A 19,351-nucleotide genomic window follows, 5' to 3' on the forward strand; every position below is an offset into this window, starting at 1 on the left:
GTCGCTGTAGCCACTTATATACTCCCCAGTATCACTTTGTATAAGATATAGATTTCTGCCTTAATCTTCTTACCAGCCAGTGATAGAGATAATATAAGTCTATCTCAGAGAGCTGGACTGAGATACAGGGAAGCTATTGATCTCTCCCAATTACCTTGTGCCACCTCTTGAAGACAGTAATTAGCTCTCTGATTGCATAGGCTGTCTGTGGCTTTTGCCTTATCATCTGTAGCTGCTTTTTATGGTATGTAATTATGATTTATGTTTACTTTCCAGTTCCAGCCACAAAGCTAACCAGGCAACGCGTTCCCAGTACTGGTCAGTGCCATTGCAAGTACGACCTGATGGCATTCTTCCAGATCTGTGAGCTTGAAGCAAATGGAGAGTGAGTAACCCAGCATCCACTGTGTGCCGCTTACTCTGGGAGAAGGGGAGAGGAGAACTAGGTTTAGTTTCATTGCCTGTCAGTAATGTGTAAGAGCCCTAGCACAGAATGTGTCATCTCTAATCTTACAGCCAAATCAAGGCTTTGAGAATGAAAGATTGTTACATATAATGGGGGTCATTCCGAGTTGTTCGCTCGTTGCCGATTTTCGCTATATTGCGATAAGTCGCTTACTGCGCATGCGCAAGGTTCGCAGAGCGCATGCGCTTAGTTATTTTACACAAAAGTTTGGTATTTTACTCACGGCATTACGAGGTTTTTTCTTCGTTCTGGTGATTGTAATGTGATTGACAGGAAGTGGGTGTTTCTGGGCGGAAACTGGCCGTTTTCTGGGAGTGTGCGAAAAAACGCTGGCGTTTCTGGGAAAAACGCGGGAGTGTCTGAAGAAACGGGGGAGTGTCTGGGCGAACGCTGGGAGTGTTTGTGACGTCAAACCAGGAACGAAACTGACTGAATTGATCGCAATGTAGGAGTAAGTCTCGAGCTACTCAGAAACTGCTAAGAAATTTCTATTCGCAATTCTGCTAATCTTTCGTTCGCAATTCTGCTAAGATACACTCCCAGAGGGCGGCGGCCTAGCGTGTGCAATGCTGCTAAAAGCAGCTAGCGAGCAAACAACTCGGAATGAGGGCCAGTGTTCAGAGGTACACTGAGAGGGAGAATAGAGGACTGCATGTTGCAGTGGTAAGGGTATGGGTCATTAGGTCGACCACACTTAGGTCGACAGTAATTAGGTCGACCACTATTGGTTGACATGCATTAGGTCGACATGGTCCCTATGTCGACATGGTCATTAGGTCGACATGGGAAAAGGTTAACATGAGTTTTTTTTACTTTTTTTGGTGTTGTTTTCTTCGTAAAGTGACGGGAAACCCCAATTAGTGCACCGTGTCCCCTCACATAGCTCGCTTCGCTTGCATGCTTCGGGCAAGGTACCTCACTCTGCTACTGCTGCGCTGGCCACAGGTTACTATTCCTGATCATAGTCCACGTGGATCGTAAAGTAGGAAAAAGTTCAAAAAAATGTTGTTGTTTTTTAAAACGCATTTCGACCTTTTTCCATGTCGACCTAGTGACCATGTCGAAATAATGTATGTCGACCAATAGTGGTCGACCTAATGACTGTCTACCTAACTGTGGTCGACCTAATGACCATATCCTCAGTGGTAAAGAGATGGAATTTGGAGTAGTAAGAGTGCTCAGGTCTAGTCCAGCCTACAGATGTACACAGCTGGATTATACCAAAGAAGGGCCAATAGCAATGAGTTTGCCCCATATTATTGGTCAGAGATTTGAGCCCCATCCCCAAATTGCATATTGGAATTAAGCTGGAGATGACAAAATAATACAATAATACAATCTTGTACGTAGCATTAGTTCCTGACAAGGTTTTACTCATTGAAACCACAAATAAAACAAGAACTGGACTTGTTCTGCAGGTTGAATTAAAGTTTGCTGAAAAATATCTGAAGAATACTGGGTGTTATTCTCCTAGGCTTAACTTTGTTAGGGCATGACACACACATGTAAATACATTTCTATAGGCACAGTTATAGATACTCACCTAACAAACTCTTATTCCTGTTTCTTTATATTAATTGCTAATCATGCGATAAAGCACAGATGTTTACCTGCATTATCTATAATGGAGATTGTCCAATCAATGTGCCGTATTTCTTCTGCTGTCATGGAGGGTTTATGGATTCCACTGGTATCACTTTGTCTTTATTAAAGCAATCTAGTAATGCGGATAGGTGTGAATGAGCCCATATTGATGAAAACAAAGAAGGTTCCATATAGAGTTCACTATTATGAAAGTTGGAAATCTTAGATGTGTTGGTGCTGTTAAGGGCCGTATTCACGGGCAGATGTGGGAGAGATGTGTGCTCAGCGAACCGCTCAGCACACATCTATCCCCCCGCTCAGCACAGCGCAATGTGTGCTGAGCATGCAGGGGGAGACGGGGGGGGGGGGGCGCTCATTGTGAAATGAGCAACCTGCTAGATTGAGCCTGCATGCAGGCCAATCTAGCACCGGCGATAGCGATGCGCGGGGCTGCGCATCGCTGTCGCTGTGGGGGGTACACACGGAGCGATCATGCTTACAATCTAAGCAATCTAGTCAGATTGCTTAGATTATCGCTCCGTGAGTACCCCCCTTTAGTGTATGGGTTTATCTATGCTGCTGGTTAGCATTACTGCCTCACAGCACTGAGCTCAAGGGTTTGATTCCCACCACGGCCTTAACTGTGTGGAGTTTGTATGTTCTCCCGAATGCTTGCGTAGGTTTCCTCCAGGTGCTTTGCTTTCCTCCCACAATCCAAAGATATACTGGTAGGTTATTTGGCGCTGGACAAAAATTAACTTTAGTGTGTGCGTGTACATGGACATACTAGATGGGCCAAGTGGTTCTTATCTGCCATTAAATTCTATATTTCTATACTGGATACTAGTTTACACAATGTGTTCAAATTGTGAAACAGTGTTAATTGGGGGGGGGGGGGGGGTTATGAAACTGGCATTTGTGCCCTAATGTACATTAACCTTTCTCTCTTACAGCTATATACCTGTGGCAGTAGATCATGGTGCTGGGTTACCCTGTCATGGTACTTTCCTCCTTCACCAGGTAACCCCTCCCTCCAATCCTTATCACCTGATTGGGCAAATGTTGTTGTTGTTTCATATCCTCCTGATCCTTCATTTCTATGATGCAGGGCATCCAAAGGCGTATATCCGTGACACTGGTGCACGAGGCGGGGGCTGAGTTGAAGTGGCTGGAGGTGCGGGAACTAGTAGTGGGTGGGTAACTCTTTCCTTCTAGAAGTTGTATTGCTGAGGAAACATATTTATAATGAGAGCTGTAAAACTTTGTGAGAAATGTAACCGTTTGTACTGAATTGATCACATTCTGCATCATTAGCTGTATAAAATGAAAGACATTGAAACTTATGAAAATGACAGCGCACTACTTGCAGGTAGAAGCAAGTCTCATAGCTGCTTTCCTGTAATTGTGCTATTCCAGCAAATGACATCCTAATGAGGGCAGTTAGTCAGGGACCCATTCTCCGTAGACGTAGTAAATGCTAGAGACCATGGGGGTAATTCAGAGTTGATCGCAGCAGCAAATTTGTTAGCAGTTGGGCAAAACCATGTGCACTGCAGGCGGGGGGGGGGGGGGGGGGGGGGAGATATAACATGTGCAAAGAGAGTTACATTTGGGTGGGGTGTGTTCAAACTGAAATCTAAATTGCAGTGTAAAAATAAAGCAGCCAGTATTTACCCTGCACAGAAACAAAATAAACCACCCCAATCTAACTCTCTCTGCACATGTTATGACTGCCCCCCCCCCCTGCAGTGCACATGGTTTTGCCCAGCTGCTAACAAATTTGCTGCTGCGATCAACTCTGAATTACCCCACATGTCAGGAGGAGAGCGGGGATATGGAGAAGTGCAAATAACTTTCATTTGGGCAGGGCAAAATATTTCTATCCGGCCTTGACTTTATTTGTCCCTCATTGTTTTTTCTTTTTTTTTTTCTTTTTTTTGTATTGAAATTTTTAAAAGAAAAATAAGCCAATATAAAACAGTGCTAAAGTAGCTGCATATTTCAAATAGTAAAAGTTTCAGGAATAGCGTACAAAGGAAAAAAGAAACACAAGCATCAGCCCAAGTCACAATAATATAAAGTCCTGATGTGTGGGGGTCTCAAAAATAGTGTCCTGATGTGTGGGGGTCTCAAAACAAATAAAAATAAGATGAAAGTAAGCAATGAGTTATTATAGGGAAGACTCACATGCAGGTCTCCAAAGACCCATTGGAGATAGATACCACCTATTCCTTACCTTGTGGATTTTGGGAATAACTTTCCGACTACTCTAGACATAGCGCTCATGGGCTATGGTGTCATCAATAAGTGCCCGCCATTTATAAATATCTAGCAGATTCGAAGAACACCATGAACACCAGGCAATAATAACTTTGGCAACATCCAATTCAACTTACAAACCAAAAATGGAAGTAAAAGGCGCTAAATCATGTCCCAAATAGCAATAGAATACTGTAATTCACTTGTATCAGAACCAGTCCATACCAGTCTAATCAGGATATGTTGACGGTTCCTCCTCATATGGCCTTGTGTGGTATTCTTGGTCCACAGACTTGGGGGCTCATTCCGAGTTGTTCGCTCATTGCCGATTTTCGCTATGCTGCGATTTGTTGCAAAATGTGCATGAGCAAGGCACGCAGGGCGCATGCGCTTAGTTATTTAACTAAAAACGTAGTAGATTTGCTGTGGATTCTGCGGCGCTTTTCAGTCGCACTGCTGATCGGTGAATGATTGACAGGAAAAAGGCGTTTCTGGGTGGTAACTGAGTATTTTCCGGGAGTGTGCTAAAAACGCAGGCGTGTCAGGGAAAAACGCGGGAGTGTCTGGAGAAACGGGGGAGAGGCTGGCCGAACGCAGGGCGTGTTTGTGACGTCAAACCAGGAACTAAACGGACTGAGCTGATCGCAATCTGTGAGTAGGTCTGGAGCTACTCAGAAACTGCAAAGAATTATTTATTAGCAGTTCTGCTAATCTTTCGTTCGCTATTCTGCTAAGCTAAGATACACTCCCAGAGGGCGGCGGCCTAGCGTGTGCAATGCTGCTAAAAGCAGCTAGCGAGCGAACAACTCGGAATGAGAGCCTTGGTCCCAAACATCCAATTCTCATAGGATGACACACTAGATATAAAAATCAAACACAGTACAGCATAGCATAGTCTGCATATAGAATGTGTCCATATATGTCTATAGCTATACGGACCAATCCAGTGAAAGAGATGTGATCTCTATAGGTAACTGGGTGCACAGTGAACCCAGGGTAGTAGAGAGCCTGGCTGGGCCCAGGTACTTCTCAGGGGGCGTAGCCTAATCACAGGAGGTGTGACCATGCACCCTTACAAAAAAAAAAATACAGTAAAATTGTATTTTAGGCACCTCCCTGGCCACACTGCAGCCCAGAACACAGCAGCGTGTGCTGGGCTAAGGAGAAGGGCACAGTTGCTGCTGCCAGGTAAGGGTGGAGGGAGACCTGGGCCCGGGTAATTAGTAACCCTTCCCTCTCTGCGCCACTGAGTGAACCTCATGCAACATGGAAGGATAGAATATAAGGACCCCGTCCCTGTTGGTCATCTGCATACTATAAATAAGCTTGGCTGAGTACATAGCAGTTTCTTTTCTATCCAAAATATATATATGGTAAGATGCATTATAGTTAAAAATAACATTTATTGCAACACATATAAAACACATGAGTTGTGATAGCAAGCTGGTAAAGGCAGTGTGGTAAACAATAGACAGAATAGACCTGTGTATAAGTGAATGACACGCTCCACCCACTCTGACAAAGCATATCAACCGCTCCTGCAGTCTTTTTCAAGGTAAGTGGGCACAGAATTAAAAGACGGAATTAAATATCTAAGGTCCGGACATGCGCCTTCATCCAAGTCAACATAACTTGTCTTCTGTAGGAGGCATTGTTGGAAGAGCAGAATGAATGTCCGATCAAACCAATAGCCAAATGACAAAAATGACAGTCCAGTGCTCGACATTCAGGACAAGTAGAGGGAACATTAGCATCAATAGGAACAAGAACAGCAGGTGTATGATAGGATCTATGAAAATAAAATAATGAATTTGTTGAAATTGGACACATGGTGAAGTATAGCGACTAGATCACAATATTTTAGTACATTGATCATCTTGAAGAGAACCCAAATGTGCTTCCCATATATTCCTAAGAGGAAGAAGGACATTTGGCATAAATAGGGAGTTGAGGTCACAATACAGATAGGAAATAACCTCTGTAGTGGGCAAATAAAAAGTTGTGCGTTTAAGAGGTAAAGAGGACACCAAAAGAGGGTCACTTCCAAACTGCGCATTTGCAGCATGGCAGAGTAGGAGATAAAATGGCATATGAGGAAAGCCAAACTCCAACCGCAGGTGCTCAAAGGAGGGAAAGACACCAGGTGACCAATGGTACTGATGCCATAAGAAAAACAATTAGTGTCTGAGCTGGGCATGCTCAGCTTGGAAAAACCACCTCTAAACCAAAGGGGAACATCAGGGTCTAAACCCCCCCCCCCCCCCCCCCCCCCAAAAAAAACAACGAAAAAAACCTTGTGCAATTCTCCAGACCAACGAGGAGGGTGAGCCCCAGGCAAGTGTTTAGAGGTAAAGACCTGAAAAGGAGATAAAGGAGACCCCGCCTGCTCACCAAGGAATCCTGTAAAAAATGTAATCAGAAACATTAGCCAAATTTGCCCCTCATTGCTTGGTAGAACCACAAATATGTTTGTGTGCATCCTAGAATCATAGTGTAGGAGAGAGATGTACCAGTGTCACTTACAGGAACTTTAAGTACATCTACTATATTGTACCAACCAATTATAGCAAGTAATACAGCACCAATATTGAAGGACACTAAGCTAAAGCCAATATGTAGAATACAGCTGCATTTGTTGCATATGCTTCAAATATCGCACTTTTACAATAAAAAAAAAAAAACCTGTTCTGTAAGAACGTAATTCAGGGGTGGGAAACCTTTTTTCTACCAAGGACCATTTAGACATTTGTAAAATCCTTCGGGGGCCATACAAAAATTATCAACTTAAAATTAGCCTGCCCCTAGTAGTTCTGCCCCAGTAGATATGCCCCCAGTAGTGCACTGCCAGATACACATATGCTGCCACAGTGCCAGATACAGATATGTCCCCACAGTGTCAGATACAGATATGCCCCCACAGTGCCAGATACACATAAGCCGCCAGTAGTGCACCGCCAGATACACATATGCTGCCACAGTGTCAGATACAGATATGCCACCACAGTGCCAGATACAGAAATGCCCCCATAGTGCCAGATACAGATATGCCCCCACAGTGCCAGATACAGAAATGCCCCCATAGTGCCAGATACAGATATGCCCCCACAGTGCCAGATACAGATATGTCCCCACAGTGCCAGATACAGATATGCCCCCACAGTGCCAGATACAGATATGTCCCCACAGTGCCAGATACAGATATGCCACCACAGTGCCAGATACAGAAATGCCCCCATAGTGCCAGATACAGATATGCCCCCACAGTGCCAGATACAGATATGTCCCCACAGTGCCAGATACAGATATGCCACCACAGTGCCAGATACAGATATGCCCCCACAGTGACAGATACAGATATGTCCCCACAGTGCCAGATACAGAAATGCCCCCATAGTGCCAGATACAGATATGCCCCCACAGTGCCAGATACAGAAATGCCCCCATAGTGCCAGATACAGATATGCCCCCACAGTGCCAGATACAGATATGTCCCCACAGTGCCAGATACAGATATGCCCCCACAGTGCCAGATACATATATGTCCCCACAGTGCCAGATACAGATATGCCACCACAGTGCCAGATACAGAAATGCCCCCATAGTGCCAGATACAGATATGTCCCCACAGTGCCAGATACAGATATGCCACCACAGTGCCAGATACGTCACCACAGTGCCAGATACAGATATGCCACCACAGTGTCAGATACAGATATGCCACCACAGTGCCAGATACAGATATGCCCCCATAGTGCCAGATACAGATATGTCACCACAGTGCCAGGTACACACATGTCCCCACAGTGCCAGATACAGATATGTCCCCACAGTGCCAGATACATATATGTCCCCACAGTGCCAGATACATATATGTCCCCACAGTGCCAGATACACACATGTCCCCACAGTGCCAGATACAGATATGCCCCCACAGTGCCAGATACATATATGTCCCCACAGTGCCAGATACACACATGTCTCCACAGTGCCAGATACAGATATGCCCCCACAGTGCCAGATACATATATGTCCCCACAGTGCCAGATACACACATGTCCCCACAGTGCCAGATACAGATATGCCCCCACAGTGCCAGATACATATATGTCCCCACAGTGCCAGATACACACATGTCCCCACAGTACCAGATACAGATATGTCCCCAGTGCCAGATACATATATGTCCCCACAGTGCCAGATACAGATATGCCCCCACAGTGCCAGATACATATATGTCCCCACAGTGCCAGATACACACATGTCCCCACAGTGCCAGATACAGATATGCCCCCACAGTGCCAGATACAGATATGTCCCCACAGTGCCAGATACAGATATGCCCCCACAGTGCCAGATACATATATGTCCCCACAGTGCCAGATACACACATGTCCCCACAGTACCAGATACAGATATGTCCCCAGTGCCAGATACATATATGTCCCCACAGTGCCAGATACAGATATGTCCCCACAGTGCCAGATACATATATGTCCCCACAGTGCCAGATACACACATGTCCCCACAGTACCAGATACAGATATGTCCCCAGTGCCAGATACATATATGTCCCCACAGTGCCAGATACAGATATGCCACCACAGTGTCAGATATGCCCCCATAGTGCCAGGTACACACGTCCCCACAGTGCCCGATACAGATATGTCCCCACAGTGCCAGATACAGTATGCCCCCACAGTGCCAGATACAGTATGCCCCCACAGTGCCAGATACAGTATGCCCCCACAGTGCCAGATACAGTATGCCCCCACAGTGCCAGATACAGTATGCCCCCACTGTGCCAGATACAGTATGCCCCCACAGTGCCAGATACAGTATGCCCCCACAGTGCCAGATACAGATATGCCCCCGCCCTGCTCACTGCTGCTGCTGGCCTTCTCCTGCCCCTTTGTGCTGCTGTGTGTGACAGGGGAGGAGAGCGCAGCGTGCACCTCTCCTGCCCCTTTGAGCTAAGTCCGGCCGCGGCAGCGTGTGTCATCTGTAGGGAGGAGAGCGCAGCTATGTCCACTGTCCAGCGGCGGCGTGTAGGATCTCAAACCAGCCGCCAGTTCGTAAGCCAATAAGAACTCACAGACCGGCAGCGCGGCTCCTGATTGGCTGCCGGTCCGCGAGCTCTGATTGGCTCACGAACCGGCGGCTGGTTTGAGATCCTACACGCCGCCGCTGGACAGTGGACATACTGTAGCTGCGCTCTCCTCCCTGCAGATGACACACGCCGCCACGGCCGGACTGATCTCAAAGGGGCAGGAGAGGCGCACGCTGCGCTCTCCTCCCCTGTCACAGACAGCAGCGGGTGGCCGGGCCGGATCAGTTGGCTTTGCGGGCCTTATACGGCCCGCGGGCCGGAGGTTCCCCACCCCTGATGTAATTAGTACATAAACCACACTAAAGTTAGGCATTGTACTCAGTGGCGTAACTAGAAATTTTTCTCCCCCAAGCCACAAAATTTTTCGGCGCCCCCCCCATATCCCCCATAATTGGCACTAGTAAATGGACAAACATGCACGCGCCGAAGGCGCGCGCCGCCAAAAGGGGGCGTTGCTTCATTGAAATGGGTGTGGCTTCACATAAATGGGCGTGGCATTGCAGGAAAAGACTACCTTATACCCCAGTTTTGCAACCTGCACGCCCAGACGTTGGCCACCACAGGAAAGAAAAATAATCCTGATTCATGCCCCTTACATTATTTGTCATTTTTCCTCCTTATAGTAATGCCCAGTATACATTATGCCACATACTGCAATGGCCCTTAGACATTATGCCACACACAATAATGCACATGACACAATATGCACACACTGTAATGCCCCCGACACATTACGCCACACACCGTAATGCCTGTGACACATTATGACAGGAATCGCAATGCCCGTTATACATTATGCTACACACTGCAATGCCCCTGATACATTATAGCACATACAATGTCTGTGACACATTATGACACACACCGCAATGATCCTGAGACATTATACCACAATGCCCGTGATATAGTATACAACACACCGTAATGCCTGACACATAATGACACACACCGCAATGTCCGTGATACATTATGCCACACACTGCAATGACCCTGAGACATTATACCACATATCACAATGCCCGTGATATAGTATACCATACACCGTAATGCCTGTGACACATACCGCAATTCCCGTTATACCCTATGCCACACACCGCAATGCCCGTTATACATTATGCCACACTGCAATGCCCCTGAGACATTATACCACATACCACAATGCCCGTGATATAGTATGCCACACACCGTAATGCCTGTGACACATTATGACACACACCGCAATGTCCGTGATACATTATGCCACACACCGTAATGCCCATTACACATTAAGTTCTACAGTAAGGCTTCTAATTACTTTTAAATTACCTGCTCGTTGCCAGGGGTTTCATGCTCTTGGTTCCATGCACGGTGCCAGGGATTTTCATGCTCGTTGCCAGGGATTTCATGCACTGGGTATCATGCTCGTTGCTAGGGGGTAGTGCTTGTTGCTAGGGCTGTGCTCCCAGTGCCGCATATGACCCCAGTGCCAGGTATTCCCCCACAGTGCCAGGTACTCACGTGCCCCCAGTGTCACATATGCCCCCTCAGTGCCTGCCACATATGCCCCCAGTGCCAAATATACCCTCCCAGTGCCAGATATTCTCCCACAGTGCCAGGTACTCACGTGCCCCCAGTGCCACATATGCCCCCTCAGTGCCTGCCACATATGCCCCCAGTGCCAAATATATCCCCCCAGTGCCACATATGCCCCCAGTGCCAGATATTCCCCACAGTGCCACATATGCCCCCTCAGTGCCTGCCACATATGGCCCCAGTGCCAAATATACCCCCCCCCCAGTGCCACATATGCCCCCAGTGCCAGATAATATTCCCCCACAGTGCCAGGTACTCACGTGCCCCCAGTGCCACATATGCCCCCTCAGTGACTGCCACATATGCTCCCCCTGTGCCCCCCCCCCGCTCCCCCGCCCCCCCCCCCCTCCCCTGCTCCTTTGTGTCGGAGGGACATGGAGGGCACAGCGCGCGCCTCTCCTGTGTCCCTCCTGGGTCTCTGGCGGGTCTGTTAAAGGAAGTGCTGGTTCGTGAGCCAATCAGAGCTCACGAACGGCACTTCCTTTATTAGACCTGCCGGAGACCCAGGAGGGACACAGGAGAGGCGCGCGCTGTGCTCTCCATGTCCCTCCTTACAGCAGCGGAGGGAAGGAGACCGCAGATTGACATGCGGACGCTCGTCCGCATGTCAATCTGCGCTAAATCAGTGGCGCCCCTCGCCCCCAAGCCACCGCGAGGGCTGCGGGGGCAGTAGTTACGCCACTGATTGTACTGTAGGCATTTGAAGCTAGGCAATATGATATCTTTGTTTTTTTAAACAAAAATAAAAAATGTGTGTATATATATACATATATATATATCTATATATATATATATATATATATATATATACATACATATATACACTACCGTTCAAAAGTTTGGGGTCACACAGACAATTTTGTGTTTTACATGGAAACTCACTTTTATTTATCAAATGAGTTGCAAAATGAATAGAACATATAGGCCCTCATTCCGAGTTGTTCGCTCGCAAGCTGCTTTTAGCAGCATTGCACACGCTAAGCCGCCGCCTACTGGGAGTGAATCTTAGCTTAGCAAAATTGTGAACGAAAGATTCTCAAAATTGCGAATAGAAATTTCTTTGCAGTTTCTGAGTAGCTCGGGACTTACTCTGCCACTGCGATCAGTTCAGTCAGTTTCGTTCCTGGTTTGACGTCACAAACACACCCAGCGTTCGCCCAGACACTCCCCCGTTTCTCCAGCCACTCCCGCGTTTTTCCCAGAAACGGCAGCGTTTTTTCACACACTCCCATAAAACGGCCAGTTTCCGCCCAGAAACACCCACTTCCTGTCAATCACATTACGATCACCAGAACGAAGAAAAAACCTCGTAATGCCGTGAGTAAAATACCAAACTTCTTAGCAAATTTACTAGGCGCAGTAGAGATGAGCGGGTTCGGTTTCTCTGAATCCGAACCCGCACGAACTTCATGTTTTTTTTCACGGGTCCGAGCGACTCGGATCTTCCCGCCTTGCTCGGTTAACCCGAGCGCGCCCGAACGTCATCATGACGCTGTCGGATTCTCGCGAGACTCGGATTCTATATAAGGAGCCGCGCGTCGCCGCCATTTTCACACGTGCATTGAGATTGATAGGGAGAGGACGTGGCTGGCGTCCTCTCCATTTAGATTAGAAGAGAGAGAGAGAGAGATTGACCTGATTTACTGGAGCTTAGGAGTACTGTAGAACTGTAGAGAGTGCAGAGTTTACTAGTGACTGACCACAGTGACCACCAGACAGTGCAGTTTTATTTAATATATCCGTTCTCTGCCTGAAAAAAACGATACACAGTGACTCAGTCACATACCATATCTGTGTGCACTGCTCAGCCCAGTGTGCTGCATCATCTATGTATATATCTGACTGTGCTCAGCTCACACATCTTATAATTGTGGGGGAGACTGGGGAGCACTGCAGTGCCAGTTATAGGTTATAGCAGGAGCCAGGAGTACATATTATTATTAAAATTAAACAGTGCACACTTTTGCTGCAGGAGTGCCACTGCCAGTGTGACTGACCAGTGACCTGACCACACTGACCACCAGTATAGTTAGTAGTATAGTATACTATATTGTGATTGCCTGAAAAAGTTAAACACTCGTATCTGACTGTGCTCAGCTCACACATCTTATAATTGTGGGGGAGACTGGGGAGCACTGCAGTGCCAGTTATAGGTTATAGCAGGAGCCAGGAGTACATATTATTATTAAAATTAAACAGTGCACACTTTTGCTGCAGGAGTGCCACTGCCAGTGTGACTGACCAGTGACCTGACCACACTGACCACCAGTATAGTTAGTAGTATAGTATACTATATTGTGATTGCCTGAAAAAGTTAAACACTCGTCGTGTGACTTCACTTGTGTGGTGTTTTTTTTTTTATTCTATAAAAAACTCATTCTGCTGACAGACAGTGTCCAGCAGGTCCGTCATTATATAATATATACCTGTCCGGCTGCAGTAGTGATATATATATATTTTTTATATCATTATTTATCAACCAGTCGCAGCAGACACAGTACGGTAGTACACGGCTGTAGCTACCTCTGTGTCGGCACTCGGCAGTCCGTCCATAATTGTATACCACCTACCCGTGGTTTTTTTTTCTTTCTTCTTTATACATACATACTACTACTACATCTCTTTATCAACCAGTCTATATTAGCAGCAGACACAGTACAGTACGGTAGTCCACGGCTGTAGCTACCTCTGTGTCGGCACTCGGCAGTCCGTCTATAATTGTATACCACCTACCCGTGGTTTTTTTTTCTTTCTTCTTTATACATACATACTACTACTACTACATCTCTTTATCAACCAGTCTATATTAGCAGCAGACACAGTACAGTACGGTAGTCCACGGCTGTAGCTACCTCTGTGTCGGCACTGGGCAGTCCGTCCATAATTGTATACCACCTACCCGTGGTTTTTTTTTCTTTCTTCTTTATACATACATACTACTACTACATCTCTTTATCAACCAGTCTATATTAGCAGCAGACACAGTACAGTACGGTAGTCCACGGCTGTAGCTACCTCTGTGTCGGCACTCTGCAGTCCGTCCATAATTGTATACCACCTACCCGTGGTTTTTTTTTCTTTCTTCTTTATACATACATACTACTACTACTACATCTCTTTATCAACCAGTCTATATTAGCAGCAGACACAGTACAGTACGGTAGTCCACGGCTGTAGCTACCTCTGTGTCGGCACTGGGCAGTCCGTCCATAATTGTATACCACCTACCCGTGGTTTTTTTTTCTTTCTTCTTTATACATACATACTACTACTACATCTCTTTATCAACCAGTCTATATTAGCAGCAGACACAGTACAGTACGGTAGTCCACGGCTGTAGCTACCTCTGTGTCGGCACTGGGCAGTCCGTCCATAATTGTATACCACCTACCCGTGGTTTTTTTTTTCTTTCTTCTTTATACATACATACTACTACTACATCTCTTTATCAACCAGTCTATATTAGCAGCAGACACAGTACAGTACGGTAGTCCACGGCTGTAGCTACCTCTGTGTCGGCACTCGGCAGTCCGTCCATAATTGTATACCACCTACCCGTGGTTTTTTTTTCTTTCTTCTTTATACATACATACTACTACTACATCTCTTTATCAACCAGTCTATATTAGCAGCAGACACAGTACAGTACGGTAGTCCACGGCTGTAGCTACCTCTGTGTCGGCACTGGGCAGTCCGTCCATAATTGCATACCACCTACCCGTGGTTTTTTTTTCTTTCTTTTATATACATACATACTACTACTACATCTCTTTATCAACCAGTCTATATTAGCAGCAGACACAGTACAGTACGGTAGTCCACGGCTGTAGCTACCTCTGTGTCGGCACTCGGCAGTCCGTCCATAATTGTATACCACCTACCCGTGTTTTTTTTTTCTTTCTTCTTTATACATACATACTACTACTACATCTCTTTATCAACCAGTCTATATTAGCAGCAGACACAGTACAGTACGGTAGTCCACGGCTGTAGCTACCTCTGTGTCGGCACTCGGCAGTCCATCCATAATTGTATACTAGTATCCATCCATCTCCATTGTTTACCTGAGGTGCCTTTTAGTTGTGCCTATTAAAATATGGAGAACAAAAATGTTGAGGTTCCAAAATTAGGGAAAGATCAAGATCCACTTCCACCTCGTGCTGAAGCTGCTGCCACTAGTCATGGCCGAGACGATGAAATGCCAGCAACGTCGTCTGCCAAGGCCGATGCCCAATGTCATAGTACAGAGCATGTCAAATCCAAAACACCAAATATCAGTAAAAAAAGGACTCCAAAACCTAAAATAAAATTGTCGGAGGAGAAGCGTAAACTTGCCAATATGCCATTTACCACACGGAGTGGCAAGGAACGGCTGAGGCCCTGGCCTATGTTCATGGCTAGTGGTTCAGCTTCACATGAGGATGGAGGCACTCAGCCTCTCGCTAGAAAAATGAAAAGACTCAAGCTGGCAAAAGCAGTAGCACCGCAAAGAACTGTGCGTTCTTCGAAATCCCAAATCCACAAGGAGAGTCCAATTGTGTCGGTTGCGATGCCTGACCTTCCCAACACTGGACGTGAAGAGCATGCGCCTTCCACCATTTGCACGCCCCCTGCAAGTGCTGGAAGGAGCACCCACAGTCCAGTTCCTGATAGTCAGATTGAAGATGTCAGTGTTGAAGTACACCAGGATGAGGAGGATATGGGTGTTGCTGGCGCTGGGGAGGAAATTGACCAGGAGGATTCTGATGGTGAGGTGGTTTGTTTAAGTCAGGCACCCGGGGAGACACCTGTTGTCCGTGGGAGGAATAGGGCCGTTGACATGCCTGGTGAAAATACCAAAAAAATCAGCTCTTCGGTGTGGAAGTATTTCACCAGAAATGCGGACAACAGGTGTCAAGCCGTGTGTTCCCTTTGTCAAGCTGTAATAAGTAGGGGTAAGGACGTTAACCACCTCGGAACATCCTCCCTTATACGTCACCTGCAGCGCATTCATAATAAGTCAGTGACAAGTTCAAAAACTTGGGCCGACAGCGGAAGCAGTCCACTGACCAGTAAATCCCTTCCTCTTGTAACCAAGCTCACGCAAACCACCCCACCAACTCCCTCAGTGTCAATTTCCTCCTTCCCCAGGAATGCCAATAGTCCTGCAGGCCATGTCACTGGCAATTCTGACGAGTCCTCTCCTGCCTGGGATTCCTCCGATGCATCCTTGCGTGTAACGCCTACTGCTGCTGGCGCTGCTGTTGTTGCTGCTGGGAGTCGATGGTCATCCCAGAGGGGAAGTCGTAAGCCCACTTGTACTACTTCCAGTAAGCAATTGACTGTCCAACAGTCCTTTGCGAGGAAGATGAAATATCACAGCAGTCATCCTGTTGCAAAGCGGATAACTGAGTCCTTGACAACTATGTTGGTGTTAGACGTGCGTCCGGTATCCGCCGTTAGTTCACAGGGAACTAGACAATTTATTGAGGCAGTGTGCCCCCGTTACCAAATACCATCTAGGTTCCACTTCTGTAGGCAGGCGATACCGAGAATGTACACGGACGTCAGAAAAAGACTCACCAGTGTCCTAAAAAATGCAGTTGTACCCAATGTCCACTTAACCACGGACATGTGGACAAGTGGAGCAGGGCAGGGTCAGGACTATATGACTGTGACAGCCCACTGGGTAGATGTATGGACTCCCGCCGCAAGAACAGCAGCGGCGGCACCAGTAGCAGCATCTCGCAAACGCCAACTCTTTCCTAGGCAGGCTACGCTTTGTATCACCGCTTTCCAGAATACGCACACAGCTGAAATCCTCTTACGGCAACTGAGGAAGATCATCGCAGAATGGCTTACCCCAATTGGACTCTCCTGTGGATTTGTGGCATCGGACAACGCCAGCAATATTGTGTGTGCATTAAATATGGGCAAATTCCAGCACGTCCCATGTTTTGCACATACCTTGAATTTGGTGGTGCAGAATTTTTTAAAAAACGACAGGGGCGTGCAAGAGATGCTGTCGGTGGCCAGAAGAATTGCGGGACACTTTCGGCGTACAGGCACCACGTACAGAAGACTGGAGCACCACCAAAAACTACTGAACCTGCCCTGCCATCATCTGAAGCAAGAAGTGGTAACGAGGTGGAATTCAACCCTCTATATGCTTCAGAGGTTGGAGGAGCAGCAAAAGGCCATTCAAGCCTATACAATTGAGCACGATATAGGAGGTGGAATGCACCTGTCTCAAGTGCAGTGGAGAATGATTTCAACGTTGCGCAAGGTTCTGATGCCCTTTGAACTTGCCACACGTGAAGTCAGTTCAGACACTGCCAGCCTGAGTCAGGTCATTCCCCTCATCAGGCTTTTGCAGAAGAAGCTGGAGGCATTGAAGAAGGAGCTAAAAGGGAGCGATTCCGCTAGGCATGTGGGACTTGTGGATGCAGCCCTTAATTCGCTTAACAAGGATTCACGGGTGGTCAATCTGTTGAAATCAGAGCACTACATTTTGGCCACCGTGCTCGATCCTAGATTTAAAACCTACCTTGGATCTCTCTTTCCGGCAGACACAAGTCTGCTGGGGTGCAAAGACCTGCTGGTGACAAAATTGTCAAGTCAAGCGGAACGCGACCTGTCAACATCTCCTCCTTCACATTCTCCCGCAACTGGGGGTGCGAGGAAAAGGCTCAGAATTCCGAGCCCACCCGCTGGCGGTGATGCAGGGCAGTCTGGAGCGACTGCTGATGCTGACATCTGGTCCGGACTGAAGGACCTGACAACGATTACGGACATGTCGTCTACTGTCACTGCATATGATTCTCTCAACATTGAAAGAATGGTGGAGGATTATATGAGTGACCGCATCCAAGTAGGCACGTCACACAGTCCGTACTTATACTGGCAGGAAAAAGAGGCAATTTGGAGGCCCTTGCACAAACTGGCTTTATTCTACCTAAGTTGCCCTCCCACAAGTGTGTACTCCGAAAGAGTGTTTAGTGCCGCCGCTCACCTTGTCAGCAATCGGCGTACGAGGTTACATCCAGAAAATGTGGAGAAGATGATGTTCATTAAAATGAATTATAATCAATTTCTCCGCGGAGACATTGACCAGCAGCAATTGCCTCCACAAAGTACACAGGGAGCTGAGATGGTGGATTCCAGTGGGGACGAATTGATAATCTGTGAGGAGGGGGATGTACACGGTGATATATCGGAGGATGATGATGAGGTGGACATCTTGCCTCTGTAGAGCCAGTTTGTGCAAGGAGAGATTAATTGCTTCTTTTTTGGTGGGGGTCCAAACCAACCCGTCATATCAGTCACAGTCGTGTGGCAGACCCTGTCACTGAAATGATGGGTTGGTTAAAGTGTGCATGTCCTGTTTATACAACATAAGGGTGGGTGGGAGGGCCCAAGGACAATTCCATCTTGCACCTCTTTTTTCTTTTATTTTTCTTTGCGTCATGTGCTGTTTGGGGAGGGTTTTTTGGAAGGGCCATCCTGCGTGACACTGCAGTGCCACTCCTAGATGGGCCAGGTGTTTGTGTCGGCCACTAGGGTCGCTTAGCTTAGTCATCCAGCGACCTCGGTGCAAATTTTAGGACTAAAAATAATATTGTGAGGTGTGAGGTATTCAGAATAGACTGAAAATGAGTGGAAATTATGGTTTTTGAGGTTAATAATAATATGGGATCAAAATGACCCCCAAATTCTATGATTTAAGCTGTTTTTTAGGGTTTTTTGAAAAAAACACCCGAATCCAAAACACACCCGAATCCGACAAAAAAAATTCGGTGAGGTTTTGCCAAAACGCGGTCGAACCCAAAACACGGCCGCGGAACCGAACCCAAAACCAAAACACAAAACCCGAAAAATTTCAGGCGCTCATCTCTAAGGCGCAGTAGCGATTTTCCGCTAATTGCGCATGCGCAATGTTCGCACTGAACATTGCGCATGCGCAATTAGCGGAAAATCGCTGCGATGCGAAGAAAAGTACCGAGCGAACAACTCGGAATGACCACCAAAGTCAAGGCATTGCCAAGGTTAGAAATATTGATTTTTATTTTAAAAATAATTATTTTGTCCTCCTAACTTTGCTTTCATCAAAGAATGCTCCTTTTGTAGAAATTACAGCATTGCAGACCTTTAGCATTCTAGCTGTTAATTTGTTGAGATAATCTGAAGAAATTTCACCCCACGCTTCCTGAACCACCTCCCACAAGTTGGATTCGCTTGATGGGCACTTCTTGCGTACCATATGGTCAAGCTGCTCCCACAACAGCTCAATGGGGTTGAGATCTGGTGACTGCGCTAGCCACTCCATTACAGACAGAATACCAGCTGCCTGCTTCTTCCCTTGCATAATTTGGAGGTGTGCTTTG

General features: G+C 46.8%; 1 protein-coding gene across 13 annotated transcripts in view; it reads left to right on the forward strand.

The window, feature by feature from the left end:
• Positions 1–19,351, forward strand: part of KIF1A (kinesin family member 1A) — a 297,735-nt gene that overhangs the window by 210,787 nt on the left and 67,597 nt on the right. For all 13 annotated transcript variants that reach the window (XM_063915795.1, XM_063915782.1, XM_063915783.1 and 10 more), the window contains 3 exons: positions 277–385; positions 3,004–3,070; positions 3,159–3,243. In XM_063915795.1, coding sequence (XP_063771865.1) covers positions 277–385; positions 3,004–3,070; positions 3,159–3,243 — 261 coding nt within the window. The remainder of the gene's footprint in view (positions 1–276; positions 386–3,003; positions 3,071–3,158; positions 3,244–19,351) is intronic.

This window comes from Pseudophryne corroboree, chromosome 4 (genome assembly GCF_028390025.1).
Source record: "Pseudophryne corroboree isolate aPseCor3 chromosome 4, aPseCor3.hap2, whole genome shotgun sequence".
NCBI classification, from domain to species: domain Eukaryota; kingdom Metazoa; phylum Chordata; class Amphibia; order Anura; family Myobatrachidae; genus Pseudophryne; species Pseudophryne corroboree.